The 21490-nt window shown below is 54.2% G+C and overlaps 1 protein-coding gene across 2 annotated transcripts in view; it reads left to right on the top strand.

Moving 5' to 3' along the window:
* The window catches only part of MLLT1 (MLLT1 super elongation complex subunit), a 65241-nt gene continuing 43751 nt past the window's right edge, over nucleotides 1–21490 (top strand). For both annotated transcript variants that reach the window (XM_026481190.4, XM_026481189.4), the window contains exons 1-3: nucleotides 1–46; nucleotides 9410–9590; nucleotides 16544–16626. In XM_026481190.4, coding sequence (XP_026336975.1) covers nucleotides 35–46; nucleotides 9410–9590; nucleotides 16544–16626 — 276 coding nt within the window. In that variant the 5' untranslated portion in view covers nucleotides 1–34. The remainder of the gene's footprint in view (nucleotides 47–9409; nucleotides 9591–16543; nucleotides 16627–21490) is intronic.

Below are 21490 nucleotides of genomic sequence, written 5' to 3'. Positions count from 1 at the left end.
ACGCGGGGCCCGGGGGCGGGGCGGGGCGCCAGCCATGGACAATCAGGTGAGGAGCGGCCGCGCCGCCCCAGCGCAGCCCGCCGCCCGCCCGGTCCCCTCCCTCCCTCCCATGACCCGCCCGCCGGGCCCTTCTCGGTCCCGGCCTCCCCGCCCACGCTCAGCTCCCGCCCGTCCCGCTTTGTGCTCGCCCGCCGCTCCCCCGGCCTTTATGTGGGGCGGGGGCGCCCCTCCCCCATCCGCGACCTGGCCCGGCCGGAGCGCATCGGACTTCTCTGGGGACCCCGGCCTGGCCCAGCGCAGAGCCCCCTGAGACGCCCACCGGAACCGCAGCCCGGCCCAGACCCCTCGGGATGCCCCTGGTGATCCCAGTCCAGCCCTGAGACTTCTGGGACGCTCCTCGGGACCCCGGCCCAGGCCAGAGTCTCCACAGGCGGCTCAGACTCCCTTGGGACTCTCCCTGAGACTCCAGTCCAGCCCAGCACCCTTTGGGACGTTCCTCGGGCCCCTGAACCAGTCTAGAGCCCCCACAGGTGGCCCAGAAACCCCTGCGATGCCCTTTGGGACCCCAGTGTGGCCCAGAGCCCCTTGGACCCCAACCCACTCCACAGTCCCCGCAGGCCCCCCTGGGGACTCCAGTCCACTCCAGAGAGTCCCACAGCTGCCCCAGGGACCCTTCAGATTTGTCAGATCTGGGCTGTACCACCCTGCTTTGGATCCAGGGCCTGTCTCCTTTTCTCTCCGGACCCTTGGCCCTGAGTCCCCTCAAACTCCAAGAGCCCGCAGCCGCTGCTGCTTCTTTCTTAACCCAGTTGCTGGGGTTTAAGTCCCCCCCTTCCCCGATAACCCACCCCGCAGAATCCCCTGGACCTTGGTTCAGCCTCCTGCTTCCTCAAACCTAGGCCCACCCTAAGCCTTCTTACCCCTCATTCTCTTCCAGGACCAAACCTTCGCTCCCCCTCGATCTCGCCACTGCCTTAGCCTGAGTGACCGTTTCCCCTCAAACTCTGGCTGGGGCCTGGGTTTTTCCCACAAGGACCCAGTCCTGCGTTGAGCTCACCCCCTTATCCCCACCTTGGACTTGGGCTTGCTTCCTCAGACACTTTTGACCCCCCCCCCCCCAGCTCCCTCTGGTTTCAGGCCCCTAGTGCCTGAGGGGCTCTCTTTCACCTTCAGACCTTTCTCTCAGACCAGGCCCAGGGGCATTTTGTGCTCTGACCTGGAGCCCCCAAGCCCTTCAGACACCAGATGCCTCACTTTCCTCAGCGGGGGTCCTCTGTGCTCTTGTAACCCTGATTTACACTTCCCCACATTTTCCCCCAGTCCAGATCTCGGTCTGCTTCTTTCACCCTCAGCTGGCTTCCCTTCACAGACCTGTAGTTTCCCCAGCCCCCTGTACCTCTCTCCTCACACTCAGGGTCTCCCACTTCCTCCCAACATCCCTCAGTCTGACGGTTTGGCTTTCAGCCACTATCCTCGCCCCCCAGCACACCCCATATCCCTTCCTTCCCCAGCATCTTAGAGCCTTCACTGAGAGCCTTGCTCCAAACTCAGGGTGGTTCCCCAACCTCCATAAACTCTCCCCATGGCCCCTTTCCCTCCGTCTGGAAACCCAGAGTCAACTCTGTGAGTTTAAGTAAACCTGAGGCCTTTCAGGCCCTGGTCCCACCTTCACCAGCTCTCCTCTTCACCAGTCTCCTCTTTAGTACCCACGCCCCTTCCCCTTCTCAAGCCCAGGACTGTTGTGGCCCCCAAGATGGAGTCATTTATTTCCTCATCCTTGCCCACTGCCCCTGGAAGCCAGGGGCGCCAGGCCAGGAAGGGCGGTGGTGTGGGCCTATGGGGGTGGCAGCTGAAATCTGCAGTTAGTGAGGGCAGGTTGGGGCGTCCCTGGCTGCTGGCGCCACTGAGGCGGCTCTGTCTGGTAAGGCGCTGTGTGGCTGTGAGGTTTCAGGGGCGCGTGGGCAGGAGACCTCCCCTTGTCCATCCTGGTCACCTGTGGTGGTACAGGATCATTACGGCCTTTCTCTTGAGAGGTGGGGTAGACTTTATAGCTGTTGAATGGTGGATTTCTGTAGTGTGGTGTGAGTTCACCTCTCTTGAAGGGAGAGAGCTTGTTGCCTCCAGCCTGTGCTGAGTTAAAAAAAAAAACAAAAGAATATACCTTCAGTGTCCGCTCTCAGTGAGCCGTCCCCCCCACCCGTGGGAAAGTCTTGTTGGGTACCACACAGGGACAGAGTGTGGCTCCCTCCTGTCACCCCACCTGCTAGTCCCCCGGGAAGGTATCTTCAGCCCAAACATGTCTATTCCCCCGTGATTTGCTGGGCCCTGGCTGTCTGGGTTGTTGTCATTTATGTAAGTGGAATGGTGGGGATAGGTGGCATTCTTGGCCATGACAGAGGGAGGGAACAGTCTTGCTTGAGTGGACTGGTGATCACACTCGGGCTGGGAGAGTGAGATCCCCACTGCCCAGGGTGCAGCTGCTAGCACCTGTTTACATTCAAATGCACCAGAATGAAAAAGGCAGTTTCTCAGTGGCACCAGCCACATTTTAAGTGCCCATTAACACCCACTACGGAGCTGCTGGCCACCTTAATGGGCAGCTCAGAGAGACAACAGTTCCATTATGGCAGAAAGTTCCATGGGGCAGTGCTAGTCTAGATCCTTGCAGAAGTATTTGCAAGTGAAACTGATCCTAAAGGAAAGTACGTGGCATTCTGTCTGATTGTCTATTCCTGGCTGCATTTCTGCCAGTCTGGGAGATGCCCGGGAGTTCTGTCCCTTCCTTACAGCGGTGGCAGTCCCTGGGAAGACAGGAGAGAATGGTGTCCTTTACCCAAGTGGCTGAGTGAGCTGTGAATGTTCTGGAATGACTTTGGTGCATGGAAAATGCTTTGAATTCACCAGAATCTCGGTTTTCCCTTTCTCCCTTGAGATGCCCCAAACCTGTAAATGCCTCAGCGTGATGGGAAACAACAGGACTTTCCCTGAAGGGCCCCTTGCCCCGCTTGCTTTGGGAGGGTTTGATTCTCTTTACCTTCCTGCCGTGTTCTTTAGAACTTTCAGGCTCAGCTAAAGAAGGGGGATTCTGCATTTTGCTCTGGGCTCCCAACTTCTCAGCATTGAAATCCTTTCCCCATGGCCAGGAAGAGTCTTTCTGGTTCCCTTTGCCCTGACTTTAAATCATCTATTTGATTCCCCTAACCCCCAGTCCAGACTTATAGGTCCGTCTGTGGTGTTTGTATTTTGGGGGGTCATGGCTGGGAGGCATGGATGGTGTGGAAGGATGGGCATGGGTGAAGACGGACCAGATGGTGAGAACATGGAGAAAGGAGGAAAGGGACAGCATCTCTGGGCACTGGGGTAGCCTAGGGAGCTAGGGGTGGTGTCGGCTTTGGAGTGGTCCTGTTCTCTTAAGAACCAGGGAGTCCTCCCCTCACAGAAGTACTGCACCTGTCACCTAAGGTGGGCAGCTGGCCCCTTGAATCACACAGTTGAAATGGTACTTGCTGATTCTCCCAGGTTCGAATGTAAGATCCACTGCTCTTGACCATCCTCTGTTGTTCCAGAAGAGGAGGTTTGTTAGGAGGTTTGTTTCTGACAGCAGTGGCCCATACAGTTTACAGATATGGAAATGGAGGCTCAGGAGGGTCCTGAGAGAAGTCAGGACCAGGCGGGATTCCTAGGTAACCGTGTCCTTTTCCCAAACCTTACGGAGAAATGCTTAGACTTGTGCAGAGCACTAACTTCAGGGTGACGGGATTCTCCCCCACCCAGCTCTGAAACTGTCACTGGGAAGTTGACCTGCCATGTGGTTTGTCCTAAAGTTTATAGGGCGTATAGTACTTGAGGTAGGAACCAGAGTCCTGTTCACCTTCGTATCCGTCATAGTTCCTTCCTGTCTTTCTTTTTAAAGATTTATTTTGGAGAGAGAGAGTGTGAGAGTGAGTGAATTGGGCGGGAGGGGCAGAGGGACAGAGAATCTCAAGCAGACTCCCCACTGAGCATGGAGCCTGATATGGGGCTTGATCCCACCACCCTGAGATCATGACCTAAGCTGAAATCAAGAGTCAGACGCTTAACGGACTGAGCCACCCAGGCGCCCTGCATCCATCATAGTTTCTAACTCAGAGTCTTGCACTTAGCTTTGCCAACCGTCGGCTGCATAAAAGTAGCTAGGGACCTGTTACTTTGTAACCAGGCCCACCTGGCATGCAGATGGACGCCTTGGTTAGTGTTGCGCTCCCTCAGAGATCTCCCAGCGCTTCTTCCTGGAGAACTTGGGTCATAGCTCGTACACCATCTCCATGTCTGTGGGCATGAATGTCAATACACGTATGTAGTATAAACCCTGTCCAGGCCTCCCTAGCCGGCTGGGAACCTGCAAGCTAAGGATCGGGGGTGTCATTGCATCTCCTCATGGTCTGCACACTTATCCTTAGTTTCCGGGGAGAGCCCCTTTTGTCCCTTTGTCATTAACCTTATGCCCTGGGCCAAAGGGACAAGGCCAGATGAGAAGCACAGGTGCTGGCCACCTGCCCCCTCCCCCCATTGTGTCACTGGTTAGAAGACCAAGGCCTCATGCAGGGGTCCTTTGGCTCTGTCCCCACCTCTGGGTGGGCAGTCTTCCGCTTGAGAGCATTGTCACTGAGGGATATCCATCATGATCCCATCTTTCTCATGTTCTGATCCAGTGGCTGCTCTTGAGAGCCCCCAGCCGGGTCTGGAGGCAGAAAGTTCTGCCAAGAGTGTTTTATTCGGTCTTGTGTTGCTGTCACTATGTGGGGCCGGCACTTTCTTCCACTTGCGTACGTGTGGACCATGTTGCCAGCAGCCGTGCCAGACCCAGTTGGACTTGGCACGGTCAGTGTAGGCCGGTGAGGGGAAAAGGCTCTTCGGTGTTCTCTCCTCCTGGGAGGGGAGGGAATTGTTGTATCTGAGGGAATTGGATACGGTAGCCAAACTCCAGGCATAATTATACCACTTGGTAAAATATGAATTCCCAGAGGAAAGGGCATCTGTTGAAGAGACTTCCCACGAGGAAATCCGGGGAACTCTTACAGATAAACTCGTTGTGAAAGACCTGCCTTTGGGGGCCCAGGCCGAGGGCGGGGTTCATGGGATGTGGGAAGAATCTGATGAGGAAAGGCCTTTGAAGCAGCGGAGCTGTTGGAAGGAGGCTGGCTCACTCTGCCAGGTGTTGGCCATGTGAGTCCACACTTGGGGGGATCTCCACTGCTTAGTGAAGAAGTGCCCGCCAGGGTCTGCTGGCCTGGCTGGCAAGACTTAGGATTACCACCCTTGGGTTCCAGTTGATCTGGAGGGAGCCGTGTTTGGCTGAGGCCCTCAGCCCAAGCCTGACTGTCCCCCAGTCGCCCCCAGTCGCCCTCAGAGCCCTGGGGTGGCTCCATCTCCATCTGAGGGTCTTCCAGATGATTTCCCAGAAGTAAAGCAGTGAACTCTTTCTGGGGCAGGCCTGGAATGTTCCCCCTTTGTTCCCAGCTTTTGTGGGTGGCAAAGTGGTTCCCAGGGTTCTGGGACATGGCAGGCACCGCGGCCGGGTCCCCCAGGCTACTTCTAGCCACTCACTCGGAGCTTGTGCAGGGTGCCTCCAAGCAGCCCGCGGGACAAGTGAGATGCATTCCTTCCAAGATGGTTGAGAGCTTAACCTAATGGCAGTTCACCTTTATAGAGCCAGGCACCCTTCCTGGAGAGAGAGCTCACTGATTTCAGTTCTTTGGTTCTGCTGCGTGGGGAAGGCGTCCAGGTGGAGTAAGGCAGGAGGGGGGCAGAACCCTTGAAGGTGGAATTGGCTTAGTTGTGCTAATAAATTATCATGACTTGACAAGTCAGAGTAGCTGGGGGAGGGCTCAGTTCCTTGCCTGTCTCCAGTTCAAGTCGCTTGAATGTCTGACTGAATCAGTGATTTCTTTCCTAAGTAGGTGGCTCAGAATCTGACTCCACCATCTTTATTTCTTGAAAGAGTCCAGCGTTCAGGGGAGCATTCCTCTCCTTAGTGCACCAGCATATGCTGTCGTCGGCCCCTCAAGGCGGGGGGGTGTCCAGGCTGCGTTGACGCCAGCCCCTGGGGCCCAGATGCTGCCCGGGCAGAGCTTTGGGCATGGTCTGCCAGCTGCAGAGATCACCCCGTGCCGCTTCACAACCTTCCTGTTTACTTTGGCCTCGGGAGCGGTTTTTTGGCGCTTCGTTCTCTCCCTCTCCGATGGAACTGTGGTCTTCCATTCTTTCACAATAACTGCCCTGCCCCTGGTGTGCCCTGGGTAGCAGCCCCAGCTAATCAGAAATGCTGAGAAGGCAGCCGGATTGGTGAATAGCCAACTCTGAGGAGACCTCTCGGGACGTAGGAGTTAACACCGGAGAACCGAAAGTCAGAGTCATTTGCCAGTGTATGGTTCTGATCATATGTATTTAGTTCACCTGTAACCCTCCCAGCAATCCAGGGAGTGTCTCCCGGTTTCTCAGTGTGAAGACGGGTGGGCGAGAAAGGCAGAGTTTCTGTCCTGCGTGTAAGGGCATCGGGGGGTTACGGTCCACTGTTCGGGCTAATTTATGTTGAACGTGGATCGTGTGCAGTGCTCTGCAGATGGACGCTTGTGGTCTATCGGAGTATTACTTGTTTATCCAGATGTTTGCTCCCTCGTCTCTAGCTTTTGGTGTAGTGCTTCCCCCCTGAGTAGCCCCTGTCGCCTGTCCCCCTCCCCCACACTCCTGCCACCATTTGGCCTCAGCAGCATCCCAGTGCCCTGGGTCTTGGGGTTGAGCTTCCTTGTCTCTCCTCCATCCACTGCTTTTGGTTTTTTTTTTTTTTTTTTTTTTTTTTTAGTTAGTTTGTTTGTTCATTTATTATTTATGTCGTCTCTACACCCAGTGCGGGGCTCGAACTCATGGCTTGGAGATCAAGAGCCGCATGCCCTATGGACTGAGCCACTCAGGCGCCCCTCCATCCACTCTTAAGTCCTGCCAGTTCTCCCTTTTCAGATTCGACTAACTCTCCTTTTCCAGCCACTCCCTCTGGTTGTCTCCCAGCAGGCTTGTTGTTTGTCTGTCTGTCCTTTTCTGCCTTCAGCCTAAATTGTACACAATTGCCGGGGAATTTTGACTCAGATACTGTTTCCTTGCATCCATCATCTGCTTACAATTGGCTGTCATTTCTGCTGTGGGGAGTCTAAATGCTCCATCCCGATCCCCACCCATCCCTCCAGTGGCCCTGGACCCAGCGAGCCCCTGCTCTTTTCCCCGTGGAGCCCCACAGTGACTGTGATCCCGTGCTGGGGGATCTCCCATTCTGTGGTTTACAGTTGGCTCGCTGAGTGCGCAGAGCCTCCCACTAGCTCTTCCATACACTGGGCCCACCCTGTCCTTATCGGTGTCCGTATTGGCCCTTCCCTCTTGGAAAGCACCACTTAAAATTTGCTGATCTAGGAAGGCTCTTTAGTTTAAATTATCTCGTATTATTGATGCCCCGTGTATGGTGATTCCAAGACGGAAGTAAAAGGAAGAGCTAGATGTGATCCCTGGGGAGGCAGCAGTGAGCAGCCAAGGAGGTTGGGGGGGGATGAAGTGGGTGCTGTGGAGGGGGTTGTACGCAGACTGCCGTGGAGCCTCTAAGGCATGCCACCAGCTTGGGGACAGCTCATGTGTTTGTGTGTGTGTGTGCACGCACACGCGCACCTCAACACATAAAACCCACATTGGATGGCAAGACACATTCTGACTTGAAAAAGCTTAAAAAGTGAAAAACGATGAGGATCTTGGACTTGAGGAAACACACAGGTGGGAGACGGGAGGTGTGCTGAGGCGTTTGGACTTTATTCTGAGGGAGTGGCGACTCCCTCGAAAGCTGAACCGGTGGAGCGATAGTTTGTGTCTGTCCTGCTTTCCTGGCAGTGACCGAGAGGGCGAGGAGGGAGGGAGGGAGGACGCTGGTGCGGGGATCTGCTCCCCACCGGTGGGGGGGGGGGGAATCACAGAAGAGGCAGGAGGACATAAGGTCAGCTGGGGAGAAAGGGGGTCCAAAGTACAGAGCAGGAAGTCTCTGGTGGGCGGTGGGGAGGGTGGTTCCCTGGAGAGGGGCTTTGCTGGGGAAGTGTGGGTTGCACAGGCCACCCAGCAGCTTGCTCTTGGCTGTCTCAGCACTTAGGAACAAGTGTCCACTTGGCCTCTGCTTTCTTTGTAACATTCTTGCATTTGATACTAGGTGTCGGGCTGTATCTATGAGAAGCCCGGGGAGGATCTTGCAGACCAGACTGGATGTTTACAGTGGGTTCCCTGTCAGTGGTTTTGGCCCACCTAGGCATAAACTTTGTGGCTTTGTGTTCAGTGGAGGGGAACTGGCACGAGCTACCTCACATGTCAGGCACAGTGTCACACACGTGCATAAGGAAGGGAGCCTGGCTGCCGAAGCTGCAGGTACACCTGGGACCTGGCCCCTCCGTTCTCACCGAACCACTGTTCTGCTCTTAAAACTGAAAGCCAGTGTTTGTGTGGACTCAGGTGACCCCGAGGGTCTCTGTTCTTCAGAGGCATCCCACAGGACATAGGTGAGGGAACACGCTTTAATCGAGGAGCTTGGGTGACTTGACCAGGGAGGCAAGATGGCAGAGGGGCTCAGCAGGCCCTTGGGGGACACACCTGTGCTTGAACCCGGGCCCTGCTCCCTACCAGCTGATGGTGTACTGCTTAGCAGCTCAATCCCGGGGCCTTGGTTTCCTCCTCTGTAAAATAAAGTAACCGCACTGTGAGTCACACTGGGAGATGTATTCAGAGAGCTCTGGGTGAGGATTCCAGCCCTGGACAAGGAGCCACCCCCAAGAGTTAGACAGCAGAGCAGAGCCAAAAGATTGGGAGCCAATGTGTTCCAGCAGTGACAGATGCTAAGAACATAGGATGTGACACAGAGTGACAGGTGGTGGTGGGTGTGTTCAGGTTGGGTGGCCAGGGGGTCTTCCCAGAGGAGGTGGCACTCAAGCCGAGACTTCAGTGACAAAAAGGAGCCAGCCGTGGAAAGGCCTAGGGAAAGAGCACCCGAGGCAGAGGGAACCACAGGTGCTGAGGCCCCAAGATAGGAAGGAGCAAAGCTTGTTGGAGGAACAGAGGGGAGGTTGCCCGGTGGGGCGGAGGATGAGAGCAAGGGTGGGAGGAAATGCAGGGCCTCCAGTGGGCGGGCTGGGGAGAAGAGGGCCTGCCAGGCAGCTCACACGGTGTCCAGTCCACTGTAAGCACCGGGAGGCTCTTCGCACTCTCACTGTGGGTTGGGAATCCCGTGGTGGTGCTCGAGAGTCTTGTCCTGTGGCCAGTGTTGACAATGTTCTGTAGGCGTGGGGGTGGGACGGCTTGTGGTCCCCTGCTCTGGGCTTTTCACTGACCTGTGTTGGCCTCTTTCTCCCTCCAGTGTACTGTCCAGGTCAAGTTAGAGCTGGGACACCGCGCCCAACTGCGCAAGAAGCCCACCACGGAGGGGTTCACCCACGATTGGATGGTGTTTGTCCGTGGCCCCGAGCAATGTGAAATCCAGCACTTCGTGGAGAAAGTGGTCTTCCGGCTGCACGATAGCTTCCCCAAGCCCAAGCGCGGTGAGTGTCTCGAACCTGGAGGGGCAGCCCTGCGGGGACGAGTGTTGTGACAGAGCTCACGTGTCATCACTCCTTGAAAGGCTTGTTTCCTCCCTCTCTCCAGGAGCAGGGGAGCCCACACTCTGAGCTTCTGGCTTGCACCCCTCCCCATGCTGGAGGGAAGGTACCCAGTCAGGATGTGGCCCTTCTCTAACCTTAAAATAAAATGGTCCTCCCTCCTCTCTGCTTCTCCTTCAGCTGATGAGTTCATTGTAGGGAAAACCCAAAGGAGGTAGTGACTGTGTCTTGTGTCATTGTTTAGACTTGGGCTCTGAGAAGCATCCAGAGAATGTAGCCAGTGGCCAGTGGGTGGGAAGGGCGACTTACTCCCACCTGGTGAGTAATCAGGAAATTGCTTATTGGGCCTACTTTTGATGAGAGATGCCATTTTAAGAATTCATGATATTTGGGGCAAAAAGCATAAAGGGTTCTCATTTCACCGCTGTCTTGTTTTGTGTCTTCCTTCCCTGCCCCACCCCTCAGACTGCTGTTTGTTGAGCAGAAGGAAGTGCCTCATTCATCTGTTCTGCACAGATCTCGATTACCCGTGGCCTGGTAGTTTGATGGGGCGGAGAGGCGGCAACTGACCCAGCTAAAGGGGGGAAAGGGTCAGAGAGCACTCCCTGGGGAATTTGGGTGAAGTTGGTGACTGTCTTGTTAACTCTGTGGGGGCTGGGGCCGTGTCTGCTTTTCTCACCGTTGAGTCCCCCGGGTAAAGTGTGGCACATCACGGGGGTCCAGTAAATAATTCCTTGAATGGATGTGCTGATAAAGGAAAGACTTTTTTGCTGGAAAAGTACTGCGGGATGGGGAGAGCCATTGCTGAGCCCTCCACCCCGTGCTGGGGGCCGTGGGGGCTGAGCGTGAGCAAGCGTGGCCGGCCTCAGGCTGAAGCAGGAGCGCAGCGTGGGATCCCCTGGGGGCCTGGGCCTGTGCCAGCAAGTGGCTTGTGGTCTAGCGGGGAAATGACGTGTATTACACATGCAGAAAGTTCTGGTTCACAAGGGAAGGCAGCTGGAGATTCCTAGCAGTGTGGTAGCCATTTCTTTTTCTTCAGGTTTCTTCCATCAGCTCTCACCTACTCCTTTCCTTCATTTCTCCTTTCCTGGGTCTCCTGTTCCTTCTTTCCTTCCTGGAGGAGAGCAGCTCTGATTACCACAACAGCAGATGTCTGTCAAGCACCTTCAGGAATAATAGTCCATGGTGCTTACCGGACACTTCCTGCTCAGCTCTTTTCCCGTGCGGGGTCCCTGTGCAGTCTCCCTGCAGTGCCCTGACCCATGGGAGACAGGCTCAAGAGGGCCCGCTGCGTGGCCTGTGCTTTAAAGCGGGGTCTGCACACTGGTGCTGGGGTCTGGGGCAGCGCCCCCTGCTTGTTACCGGCACCCAGCACGCCCCTTCAGTCAGGCATGCCCGCTTGCCGTTGGTGCTGCCCTCCTGGGCTGGGCCCTCCGCACCTCCTTAGGCAGCTTCCTCTCCAGTTCTTCACCGTTGCCCTCCCCTGTCTTATCCCCTTCTCTCTGGGGTGGCCCCGGCGTGATGTTTCCATCCACCTTTAAGCTGTTTATTTTATCTTGGTCCCCCCGGGCACCAGAAGTAACACGAATGGCAGTCTGCATTTATCGTGCGCTTGCTCTGCCATGCTCGTGGCAGTCCTGTCACGTGGGGCCTCCCAGAATCCCTCAAGGCAGGTGTGTTCACGGAGGTTCAGAGAGGCCCAGGAGCCCGCAGTGGTCACGTGGAGGTGGCCGCTGCTGTGTTCCAGGTACTTGGGAGATGGGGTGATGAGTGGAGCGCGCTCTCTGAACGCGTCATTTCAGGGGCAGAGGTGTGACCAGTAGCTGAAGTGTGCTAGTTGCCAAGTCTGTCTGTAAGCGCGGACGCCCGACCACAGAGAGCAGCTGCACCAGATGTATCACGTCGTGAGCGTGGCTGTGTTGACCAAACTCATCTTGTCATTTGTCAGCGAGACACGGATCAGGTTAAAGAGGGAGTGAGTTTCACGCAGGGCTCTCTGAAATTACACTCAATATCCTTAATATCCTTAAAAAGTATTTTTTCCATCAAATACATAGTCCTAACAAACCCAGCAGAAGTGTGCAGAGCGGGAAGTTCCCCTTTCTGTCTCACACTGGCCATACTGCCCCAGGGCACTCGAGCCCTTTCTGGATTTCTCCTTCCTGAACATCTGAAAGTAGTAGGAGCGAATCTGCTACCTCTTGGTTTTCTAAATTAAAACAATATTTTTAACTTACCAGCTCTCTCCTAAACTCCGGCCCTTCCTCAGCATCTCCTTTCACGTGTTGTAGGTAAGGGATTGGTTTTCAGGGTTGTCTTTGTGACTTTGAACAAGGAGGCAAACCCGCCCATCTTTTGGATCCTTCGCAACAGCTCCCGTCACCCTTGGAGGAAGACCTCTGGCTGCTGGGTCTAACTCACGGCTTCTTGGCTCAGCCACCCACATGCCACATGCTTCGTAGCCTTTTTCTGTTTTTTTGTTTTTGTTTTTTTCCCTCCTTAGCCCTATCTTAACAAATTATACATGTTACTTATCTTGTCCATCGTCCCTCCTCCCCCAAGGGAGAGATTTATGTCTTGCTGTCTGCAGTTTGCTGCTGTGACCTTAGTACTGAAAGGATACAGTAAATATTTATTGAGTGAATGAATGGATTCTCCAGCCCGTCAGCTTTTGTCTGTCCTTTCCAACTTTCCACCTGGGAAGAGAAGGACCTGAGCACCCCTGTCTTTCCTTGCACCTTACACCCTTCCTTTTGGGGGCTAAGCTTCTGCTCCCAGATTAGGGGTTAATTCTAGAAGGTGGAAACCAGCTGTTCTGTTGATTCTGTTCCCTGTTGGGCTGGTCATGTTCCCAGGATTTCATTCATCCTCTGAGCTCCAGGCCACCCAAAGGAGAATGCTCAAGGTCATGTCAAGGTCAGAAGGGTCCTTTTTATCATTCTTGGCTAAAATTTCACCCTGTTTACTTTGCCTCATATTTGGGCTGTAACTTTGAATAAATTGCCTCTCCCTCTTTCTTCCCCCTCATATTGTTCTTCGACATCCAAAGAGCTTCACCTTTTTCACATCCTCTCAGTCATTTCCTTTATCTGGTGGAGTTCTTCTTCCCCTCCTGGATATTTCATTCTGGTTCTCTTTATCTTCCTTCTCTGAATAGGACGGGCAGCTTTCAAGGCCACCTCTTTAGCTGTTACCCTGGGACTTTATTGTTCTCCTGGGGACATTTATTTATTACCCTGTGTTTTGGCTTGTTGTTTTACTGGAGTGATTGCTAAAATAAGGTCCAAAGAAAGGAATTACTTAAGCAGTTTCTGAAGAGAGGCATGTGGGAAATAAACTCTGACTCCATTGGAGAGCCCTTTATTCTGTTCTCACGCTTGACTGATAGTTTGGTTGGGTATAATATTTTAGTTTGAGACTTGCGGTCCCTGAGAACTTTTATTATTTATTTTTTATTTTTTAAAGATTTTATTTATTTATTCTACAGAGGTAGAGACAGCCAGCGAGAGAGGGAACACAAGCAGGGGGAGTGGGAGAGGAAGAAGCAGGCTCATAGCGGAGGAGCCCGATGTGGGTCTCGATCCCAGAACGCCGGGATCACGCCCTGAGCTGAAGGCAGACGCTTAACCGCTGTGCCACCCAGGCGCCCCTCCCTGAGAACTTTTAAAGCACTGTTTCATTCCCTTCTGAGGAGTCCGATGCTGTTGGGTTCTGACACTAATGCAGATGACCTGTTTTGTTTGCGTGCATTTCTCTAGAAGCATTTAGGATATTTTTTATAGTGTTGGTTTCTGGGGTCTTTTTGTTGTTCTTGATGTTGGATGTTTGATGTCCTTCGTTTTTAACTCTGAAAAGTTTTCTTCTACTTCTTTGACAATTTCTTTTTATTTTCTCTTTTTTCTTTCTGGGATGCTTCTTACTTAACTCCTGTATGCTTAAATCTTTTCGTATGTAAAACAGAAACAATTGTATCTGTCTCACAAGGTTGTCCTCAGGATTAAATACACTAATATGTATGAAGTGCTAAGAACAGTGCCTGGCACACAGTAGATGCTTTATAAATATCAGGTGCTGTTATATTTGTTTAATTTGAATTGTTTCTTTACATCTCACCCTTTAAAAATGGATCTTTTTGCTCTGTATCCTGGGAGGTTTCCTCCACTTTCTAGTCTATCCACTGAGTTATAAAGTTGTAAGTACTCTGTTTGTAACATCAAAGAACCCTTTCCTACTCTCTAATTGTCCTTTTTAAAGTACTTTGTTTTTATTTGTTGGGCATATCTTGGATCTGAGGACATTGGCTCTAGTTCGCTGTTGTTGTTTTTAACATTTTTCCTAAGTTCCCATGTGGCCTCCAAATTATTCCTGTTTCTCTGGGCTCTTTCCTGCAGGTGAGAACTCTCACTGAGAGCTCTTTGTAAGGCAGGGTGGGTTTTGTCGACCAGCAGGCTTCTGGTTAGGCAGTGGACCCCCCAATTTCAAGATGAGGTCATGAAAAGGTAGTGGTCTCTGCTGGGAACGGGTCAGTGTGGCTGGATCTAGGACCTGAGGCCAGGCTGGCAAGAGATGAGGCCGGTCGTGATGAAGCACCTTGCAACACCCTTGAGGGGCTTGAACTTGGTCCTGAGGGGAGTGGGGAGCCATCGGGGACACAGTCCGGTTCACAGTTCAGAATGATCATTACAGCTGCCCGTGCAGAAGACGCCCAGGAGTGAGCCCGAGACAGAACAGCTAGTGAGGTGCTGGGCGGTAACCCGTGCGAGAGCCTGGGCTGGAGCAGAGGCCCAGGGCACCGGGGCAGTGGGTGCATTCCAGAGTGTTTTGGAGGTAGACAGACGTGATAGAGCTCGGTGACAGGTAAACTTGGCAGAGGGAGGACTCAGGGTGATCTCGGGTCCTTGGGTGGGTGATGGGCAGTCTGGGTCCTGAGCTGTGGGATGCTGGGGAGGTGCAGGTTTAAGAGGGGAATAAGGAGGTGACTTGGGGTCGGCTGCATCTGAGCTTCCCATCCAGCACCTACAGGAGGATATCTGAGAAGCAGAAGGAGACTGGCTGGGATAGAGATTTGCTGCTGACCTCACCTGTGATAGTGTCCCCGGGCTACCTGGGTTTACCACCTGTTGACCCAGCCTGTTGTCCTGGAGTAGGGCTGCTCGTTATTTCTAGGTGGGCTGACCATCAGACTGAGGGTGGTGACACAGCCAGACTAAGCTGTCCAGACCAGAGGTGTCCTCGTGGCCTCTGCCATCACTCCAGCCCCTGACACTACTAGATATAGTGGTGGAGTGAATGAATGGACGCAGTCGCTGCCGCATTTGGTGGCAATAATGCTTCATGCCTAGACCCTGATGTCAGGTGACGGTTTCAGGGTGCTCAACAGAGGCAGCAAGACCACCGCTGGCCTCCAGGAGGCTGTGCTGTGTGCTGTGGCGTGTCTTGGGGCTGTTTTGGGAGCCCCCTCCCCCCAACACCTGATGGGGAAGTCAGTCCAGTTGAGTAAGCTTCATATACCAGCAGTGGGCAAGGTCCTGCCCCCTGGAAGTGTCTCCTATGGCGGGACACGGGAACTGGCTGCTAGAGTGCCCAGCGAGCACACAGCTGGGGAGATGGTAGCCGGCCTGCAGCTGGACTTCGAAGGGAGTGCAGTCTTCAACGGGGGAGGGTGGGGTGGGGTGGATGGAGCCTTGGGCGAGGTTCCTGGAGCCAAGGCCAGCTCATACCTGTGCAGCTCATCCCTGCTCCGGTCTCTGAGGCCAGCGGGGCTCCTGAAGCCTGAGCCACAAGCCCATTCCCTGCTCGCCTGGGGTTTGCAGGCTGAGGTCCCATGCAGTACTTTCCAGCCAGCCCTGCCTTTGAGGGTCCCTCGTTATTCCAAACCTCCCCTGTTGGCCAGTTTTGTTGGCATAGATGAGACTCATGAGATATTTGACATATGGTATTGGATGAGATATTTGAGAGCCAAAAAGATTTTTTTCTAAAGAAAAACTTTACACCATTTTAATTTTTAAAAATTCTTTTTGATTATGTTCCATGCACTGTTTTCCATCAGTTTCTGGCCCACTTAAGAACTACCTGAATGGTGCAGACATGTGCATAACGGTTTTTCACGATTGGCAGGATGTTTTCCTGTCTCCCAATAGTGATTGCTTCTGGAGAGGGAGGGGTGACAGACCAGGGGAGTGGACCTGTACTATTTGGATTTTTCTTAAAAGCAGGAGAACGGTGTTTTCACGACAGCTTGCATGTCAGAACATTGAGGTTCATTCTGGAGGGTGTGGTTGCTGGAGGTCATTTTACTTGTACTTTGCTGTTCTTTTTAGTTTCAGGTTTTTTTTTTTTTCATCTCTGGGGTTATCGAGTCTCTATTCAGTCACTTGGGAATGCCTTTGTGAGACGCTAAAATGGAACCCAGGGGAGTCCCAGGGAAGACCCGCTCCCATCTCCCCACGTCTGTGTCACTGGCCCCAGCTGGGCCTCTGTTAGCGTGTTTGAGTGAGCAGAGGAGGGCGGCAGATACGGCCCTCCCTGCCAGGGACGCTGGGGCCCCACAGGGTCTGGCACCTCACTGTCCCGATTTGGTTGAACTCTGTGGCTGTCCCTGTGGCTGGCAGTGGCTACTCTGTCTTAGCTTGTTTCACGTCCCTTCCTGCGCCCCTCTGCTGCCCTCCTTCCGTGGTGTGGTCAACTTTCTCCTGCTCTGCTTCTATGCCCCGTGATGCTTCGAATTCCATGGGATTCGACACTCCGAGGGGGAGCTGGCCTTCTGAAAAGCTACAGTCCTGCGAGGCCCGCTGAGCCCTGAGAAGAGGCACAGAGGGGCTGCGAGCTTACTGCTGCTGGCGGCTGGGCCTTTGAGTGTGCAGGAAGCTGATGATGCACTTTTCCTTTCTTTTTAGTGTGCAAGGAGCCCCCTTACAAAGTGGAGGAGTCGGGTTACGCTGGCTTCATCATGCCCATCGAGGTGTACTTCAAAAACAAGGTAGGATCCCGGAGTAGCAGCGAGAAGGACTTTCACAGAAGAGGGGGTGGAGCCGGGGCTGCGTGCGGGAGGGAGTGTTGGAGTCACTCGGAGCGGATATCCGAGTTAGAGTGCAGGCACACGAAGTGGGGCGTCCGTCTCGTGTGGGAGGCGGGGGCTGGGGAACCGGCCTGCTGGGACGGCGGGTGGGAGTGCACGTGGATGTGGCCTTCTCGGGGAGCAGCTGGGCCACATCCGTGTTCAGTTGCTCTGCAGGTGTGTGTGGGCCCTGAGTCAGCAGTGACGTGCCACGACAGGGCCAGATTCTGTGGATGGTCTTAGGGGGTTAGTCACTGGCCATGAGCAGTGGCCAAGATGCAGAAGTTATATAAAACGTCCGACGGTAGGCAATTGGTTCGATGTGTTTATGGTGCATCTATACAGAATCTTCGATGACCTGCAGGGCGGGTGGGGGGGGCTTAATATTGTTGAGTAGAAAAAGCACGTTTATGTATATTATTCATAGAGAAAAGGAGTTAGGTTTAGCAGACATGTGAAAAGGGTAATCTGAGGGGTAGGGTTATAAGGGGTTTTTGTTTTATTTTCTTCCATGTGTACTTTTTTAAACACAGTGAATATCTATATTTACGTATGTTGTTTTATTCCGTCCCGGCCACTGTAACTAAATACCACAGACTGGGTGGCTTATAAACAACAGAGATTTATTGCTTATGGTTCTGGAAGCTGGAAGTAGTCTGTGATCAGGGTGACCACTGGGTTGAGGAGGGCCCTCTCCCGGGTCACAGACTTCTTGTGTCCTCATGCGGAGGAAGAGGCAGGATGTGTGGGGTGTCTTTCATAAGCACACACATCCCATTCATGAGGGCTCAGGACCCAATCACCTTCTGAGCTCCCACCTCCTCCTTCCAGCACCTCCGGGGGTTAGGACTCCACATAGGAGTTTGGGGGGGACACATTCAGACCACAGCGTGTTTTTTGTTTTTTTTTAAGAGACCAGTCATTAAGATAGAGAGCCTTCCCGGCAGCCTCCCTCTGCTTCTCACAGGCGCCACCAAGAGGCCATGGTGAGCTTTCCTGGCTCAGATGTGTGCTTTTCCGCAAGCACAGCTAGACTGGTTGCCGGCAGCTCTGCCTTCTTCAGGAAGGAGCTCTCCGTGGGAGGCCAGCGGATGCCACCGCTTGCCTAATGAGTCCCTTGTTTAGACCTGGCTTTTCCACACACCACCAGGCATCAAGGGCCTCGGGGAATGGTGCTCAGGTGTGCTGACCCACTGGGAGCCGAGTGCCACTTCAGCGGGTGTGACTCAGTGGGATTTGGCTGTGGGACCTCTTGGGCACAGATCACAGAAGCCTGGGTCCTCCTGAGGCTTTCGGGGGATCAAGACCCGAGAGGCCCGGGGAGTGGCCACTCTTGAGAGAAGAGGCCAGCCTGTGTGCACGGGCAAAGGCTCCATGTCTCTTCAGCAAGGGCTGAGGGGGGAGATGCAGGGGAGAGACTGCCCTGCTGGGGCTGGGCCCTGCAGCAGGCGGTGGGGCAGTGTTCCAAAGTCCCGCCTAGGGAGGCCTCTCACTGCTCCAGGAGTGTGGAGGAGGGGGCGGGGACTGTGGAGGTGGGACGGATGCCAGGGTGAGTCTCTGGGCAGGTGTCGCTGGCCTCTCAGTCCCTGGGGGCAGCAGCCTGCTGATGGCTGGGGAGACTGAGTCCGTCTGCAGAAAGTTCTTGGTCTTCATGTGCACTGGTGTTCCGAGGGGCGGGTGGTGTAGGAGTCCTGCAGCTGGTGACAGCTCATCTCTGGGTTAAGTAGATTCATTCCTTTGAGGTTCAGAAGCCGTTTCGGGTCCCCCAGGCCACCAAGGCTTTAGTGTTTCCTGAGACCTGTCTGCTCTCTCGTCCCTGACGCGCAGACCTTCCTGTCCTTGGTGGGAGCTATGTCTGCAGCCACATGGGCAGTGGTGGTGCCCACTCAGCTTCCCAGTCCTCCCCAAGGGCCTGCCAGGAGGTGAGGGCTCAGCCCAGGGGAGGAAGCCCCACACAGAGGCTGTGCATTGCTGCGTCAGTGGCCCTGGCTCTTGGAGCCCTTTCTCCTGGCCCAGGGACCTTTGCTGCTCTCCAGGTTTTCTCTCGAAACGTTGGCAAGAGGCAGGAGCGCTTGGTGCTTGCGCCTTAGTTGGCACCTTTCCTATGGTGACTTCTGCAGCCTCTGTTAGTGGTTGTAGCTGCCCCGGGCCTCTCCCGCTGGGTGGGGGTGCTGCTCGGTTTCATGTACTCCCCAGAGAAGGCACGGTGCTCTGGCAGCTGGGAGGGGTCTCGGGGACCGTCCAGACCCTGCTCCAGCTTCTTGGCTATGAGCCGAATGGAGCCTTCCGTGGGGCTCACCCTCTGGAGGACGGGTTGTGCTCAGTGTTGAGCAGGGAGGCAGCAGCTCCGGCCTTCACTGCCTCACCCCTTGTCTGGCCTGCAGAGCCCGCTGCTGGAAGCCCCGCCCAGGCTCGTAGGCCGCTTTCTGTCCTCACTGGGAGCTGCGGGAGCCCATGGGCGCCCGCAAGGACTGCTCGATTGGGGTTGCCAGTTGCTACGGGACACAAGCATTTTTTTTCTTTTTTTCAGCTTCATTGAGGTGTGGCCGACAAAAGTATAAGACGTTTAAATTGTGCCACGTGATGGTTTGGCAGATGCTCACACTTGTGAGAGGATTTTCCCCGTCAGGTTAACTAGCACATCCATTCACCTTACACGCCCTGTTTTTTTTCTTGGAGAACATTTAAGTTCTACTCTCTTAGCAAATTTCAATTAATGATAGTGTTATCAGCTGTAGTCCCCATGTTACACATCAGATCTTCAGATCTTCTTCATCTTGCAACTGAACAACCTTTCCCCACTTCTGCCACCCCCAGTCCCTGATAGCTACTTTCCACTCTGTTTCTATGATTTTCTTATTTTTTTAGGTTCCACGTATAAGTGATACTGTGTGGTATTTGTCTTTCTCTGTCTGGCTTATTTCACTTAGCATAATCTCTCTAGGTTCATCTATGAAGGATTTTCTTCTTCAAAATCCCAAGCCCTTTGAGATTTCTCAAGCCCCAAATCCCAGGCCCAAACAATATTCCGCTGTAGTGTGTAGGCATACACACACACTGGCCACATTCTCTTTATCCATTTATCCATCGATGGACACTTAGGTTTACCACAGAAGCATTTTTTTTTCTGGTTTTAAAGCTGGAGCGAGGCCCCCAGGGCTCCAAGTCCCTCGAGACCACTGGGGACTCTGAGGCCCAGAGAAGGTGTCTCCTGCTCCAGCTTGCACAGCGGGTTGGCACAGAGCCGAGACGGCCCAGTGTTGTCTCCTGTCTGGCACGTCCACTATTTGGGATTGTGTGAAGTGACGTTTACCTCAGAAAGGCGGCAGATCATTTCAGTGATTAAGAACTCTTGTCCCAGAGAAGAGCCGCTCCTCTCCCTTTTTACGTGTCGGTCTGCGTAAGAACTGCATGCTGGAGTGTCCCTCCAGGCTGAGTTGTTACCCTGTGTTTACGGCATCTCAGTCAGACCACGTATCTGAGGGCGGCCAGGGGAACTCTTGCGGGGGAGAATCAAGCGCCTGGCCTTTGCAGTCCCCTGGCTTGGCAGGTGGCTATGTGGGGCCAGCTGCGCGTTGGGGGATGTTGGGGCAGGGCGTGGTTGGTGCTGTTAGTTCAGCGCCCCCCTTCTCAGCGTTGTGCAGTGGGGGAGATCTAGGCCAGCCACACGCAGACGCGCCAGGTGTTACAGAACCCAGATGGAGCAGGTACAACCTGCCCGCCCCCATAGGAGCCCCAGGAAAGGTCCCCACGTGGGTCACTGCATCTGCCCGCCGCATCTTGTAATGCTCCCCTGAGCCTTGCATCTGAACTTCCTACGCTGAGTTCCCAAGGTTCCACCCCTCTGTCCTGCATCTGGTGGGGAACAAAGGGAACTCCGGTGACCCTTTAGCCGTAGGATGTGTCCCTCCTGGGCACAGCGCCCTCACCTATCCTGGGGCATCGAGGAAGCAAAGACGACCCCTCTGAGGGTGTCCTGAATCCCCGTGTGTTCTTTCAGGATCCTTGGGTTTTCTTATTGGGAGTGAGCAGGTGTGTGTGTGTGTGTGTGTGTGTGTGTGTGTGTGTCTGTCTGTCTGTCTCTCTGTCTCAAAAGGGCAGGCAGGGCAGGACCCTGGGCTCTTCGAGCCTCTAGTCCCAGTTCCTCACCAGGCCCCAGCATTCCGCCACTTCCTCAGGTGCCCCTTTAGAGGGCGCACGTGTGCAGCTCACTGCCCCTGTGCGTCCAGCAATCCAGGGTGGGTGGCTTCTAGTTCAAGTGAAAGAGTTCTTGTTCGGGTCTGGTTTCTTGAAGTAGAATTTACTTATACTGTGATTCTTTCATTTTAGGTATCGTAGGTTTTTAAAATTTCGGTTCGTGTTTTCATTTGAAATCTGTTGGTGCGCGGCTGTTTTTTCTGTTGAAGAAAAGGAAGGTCCTATTCCTAGGCATAGACTTGTCTGACCAATTGGCGCAGAGGCTTGTGGGCCTGGGGCAGGAGTGCCGCTGTGATCCTGTTCTCAGAACTGCAGCCTGTTCTTGCTCAGGACGAATGCTGGCCTCCTCTGTTCCTGGAGGTAGTTTTGCCCCCAGAGCTCTAGAGGGCGGCCCTGAACTGGGAAAAGCCGGGAAGCGAGGCCTGCAGTGGGAGGCACCTGGGATACAAGTCCTGTCACAGGTCCTGTGGGGTGTGTGCCCTGGGCCAGGTGCTCTGCTAAGGGGTACCTACTGAGTCTCCAGATGAGGCCTAGAGGAAGGTGATCTCCCCAGTCTGTGGATGAAGGAGCTCCTCGTTACCCAGTGACT

The sequence above is a fragment of the Ursus arctos genome, unplaced genomic scaffold, assembly GCF_023065955.2.
Source record: "Ursus arctos isolate Adak ecotype North America unplaced genomic scaffold, UrsArc2.0 scaffold_14, whole genome shotgun sequence".
NCBI lineage: Eukaryota > Metazoa > Chordata > Mammalia > Carnivora > Ursidae > Ursus > Ursus arctos.
The sequence above is the reverse complement of the archived record's forward strand: the minus strand, read 5'-3'. Positions and strand labels throughout refer to the sequence as shown.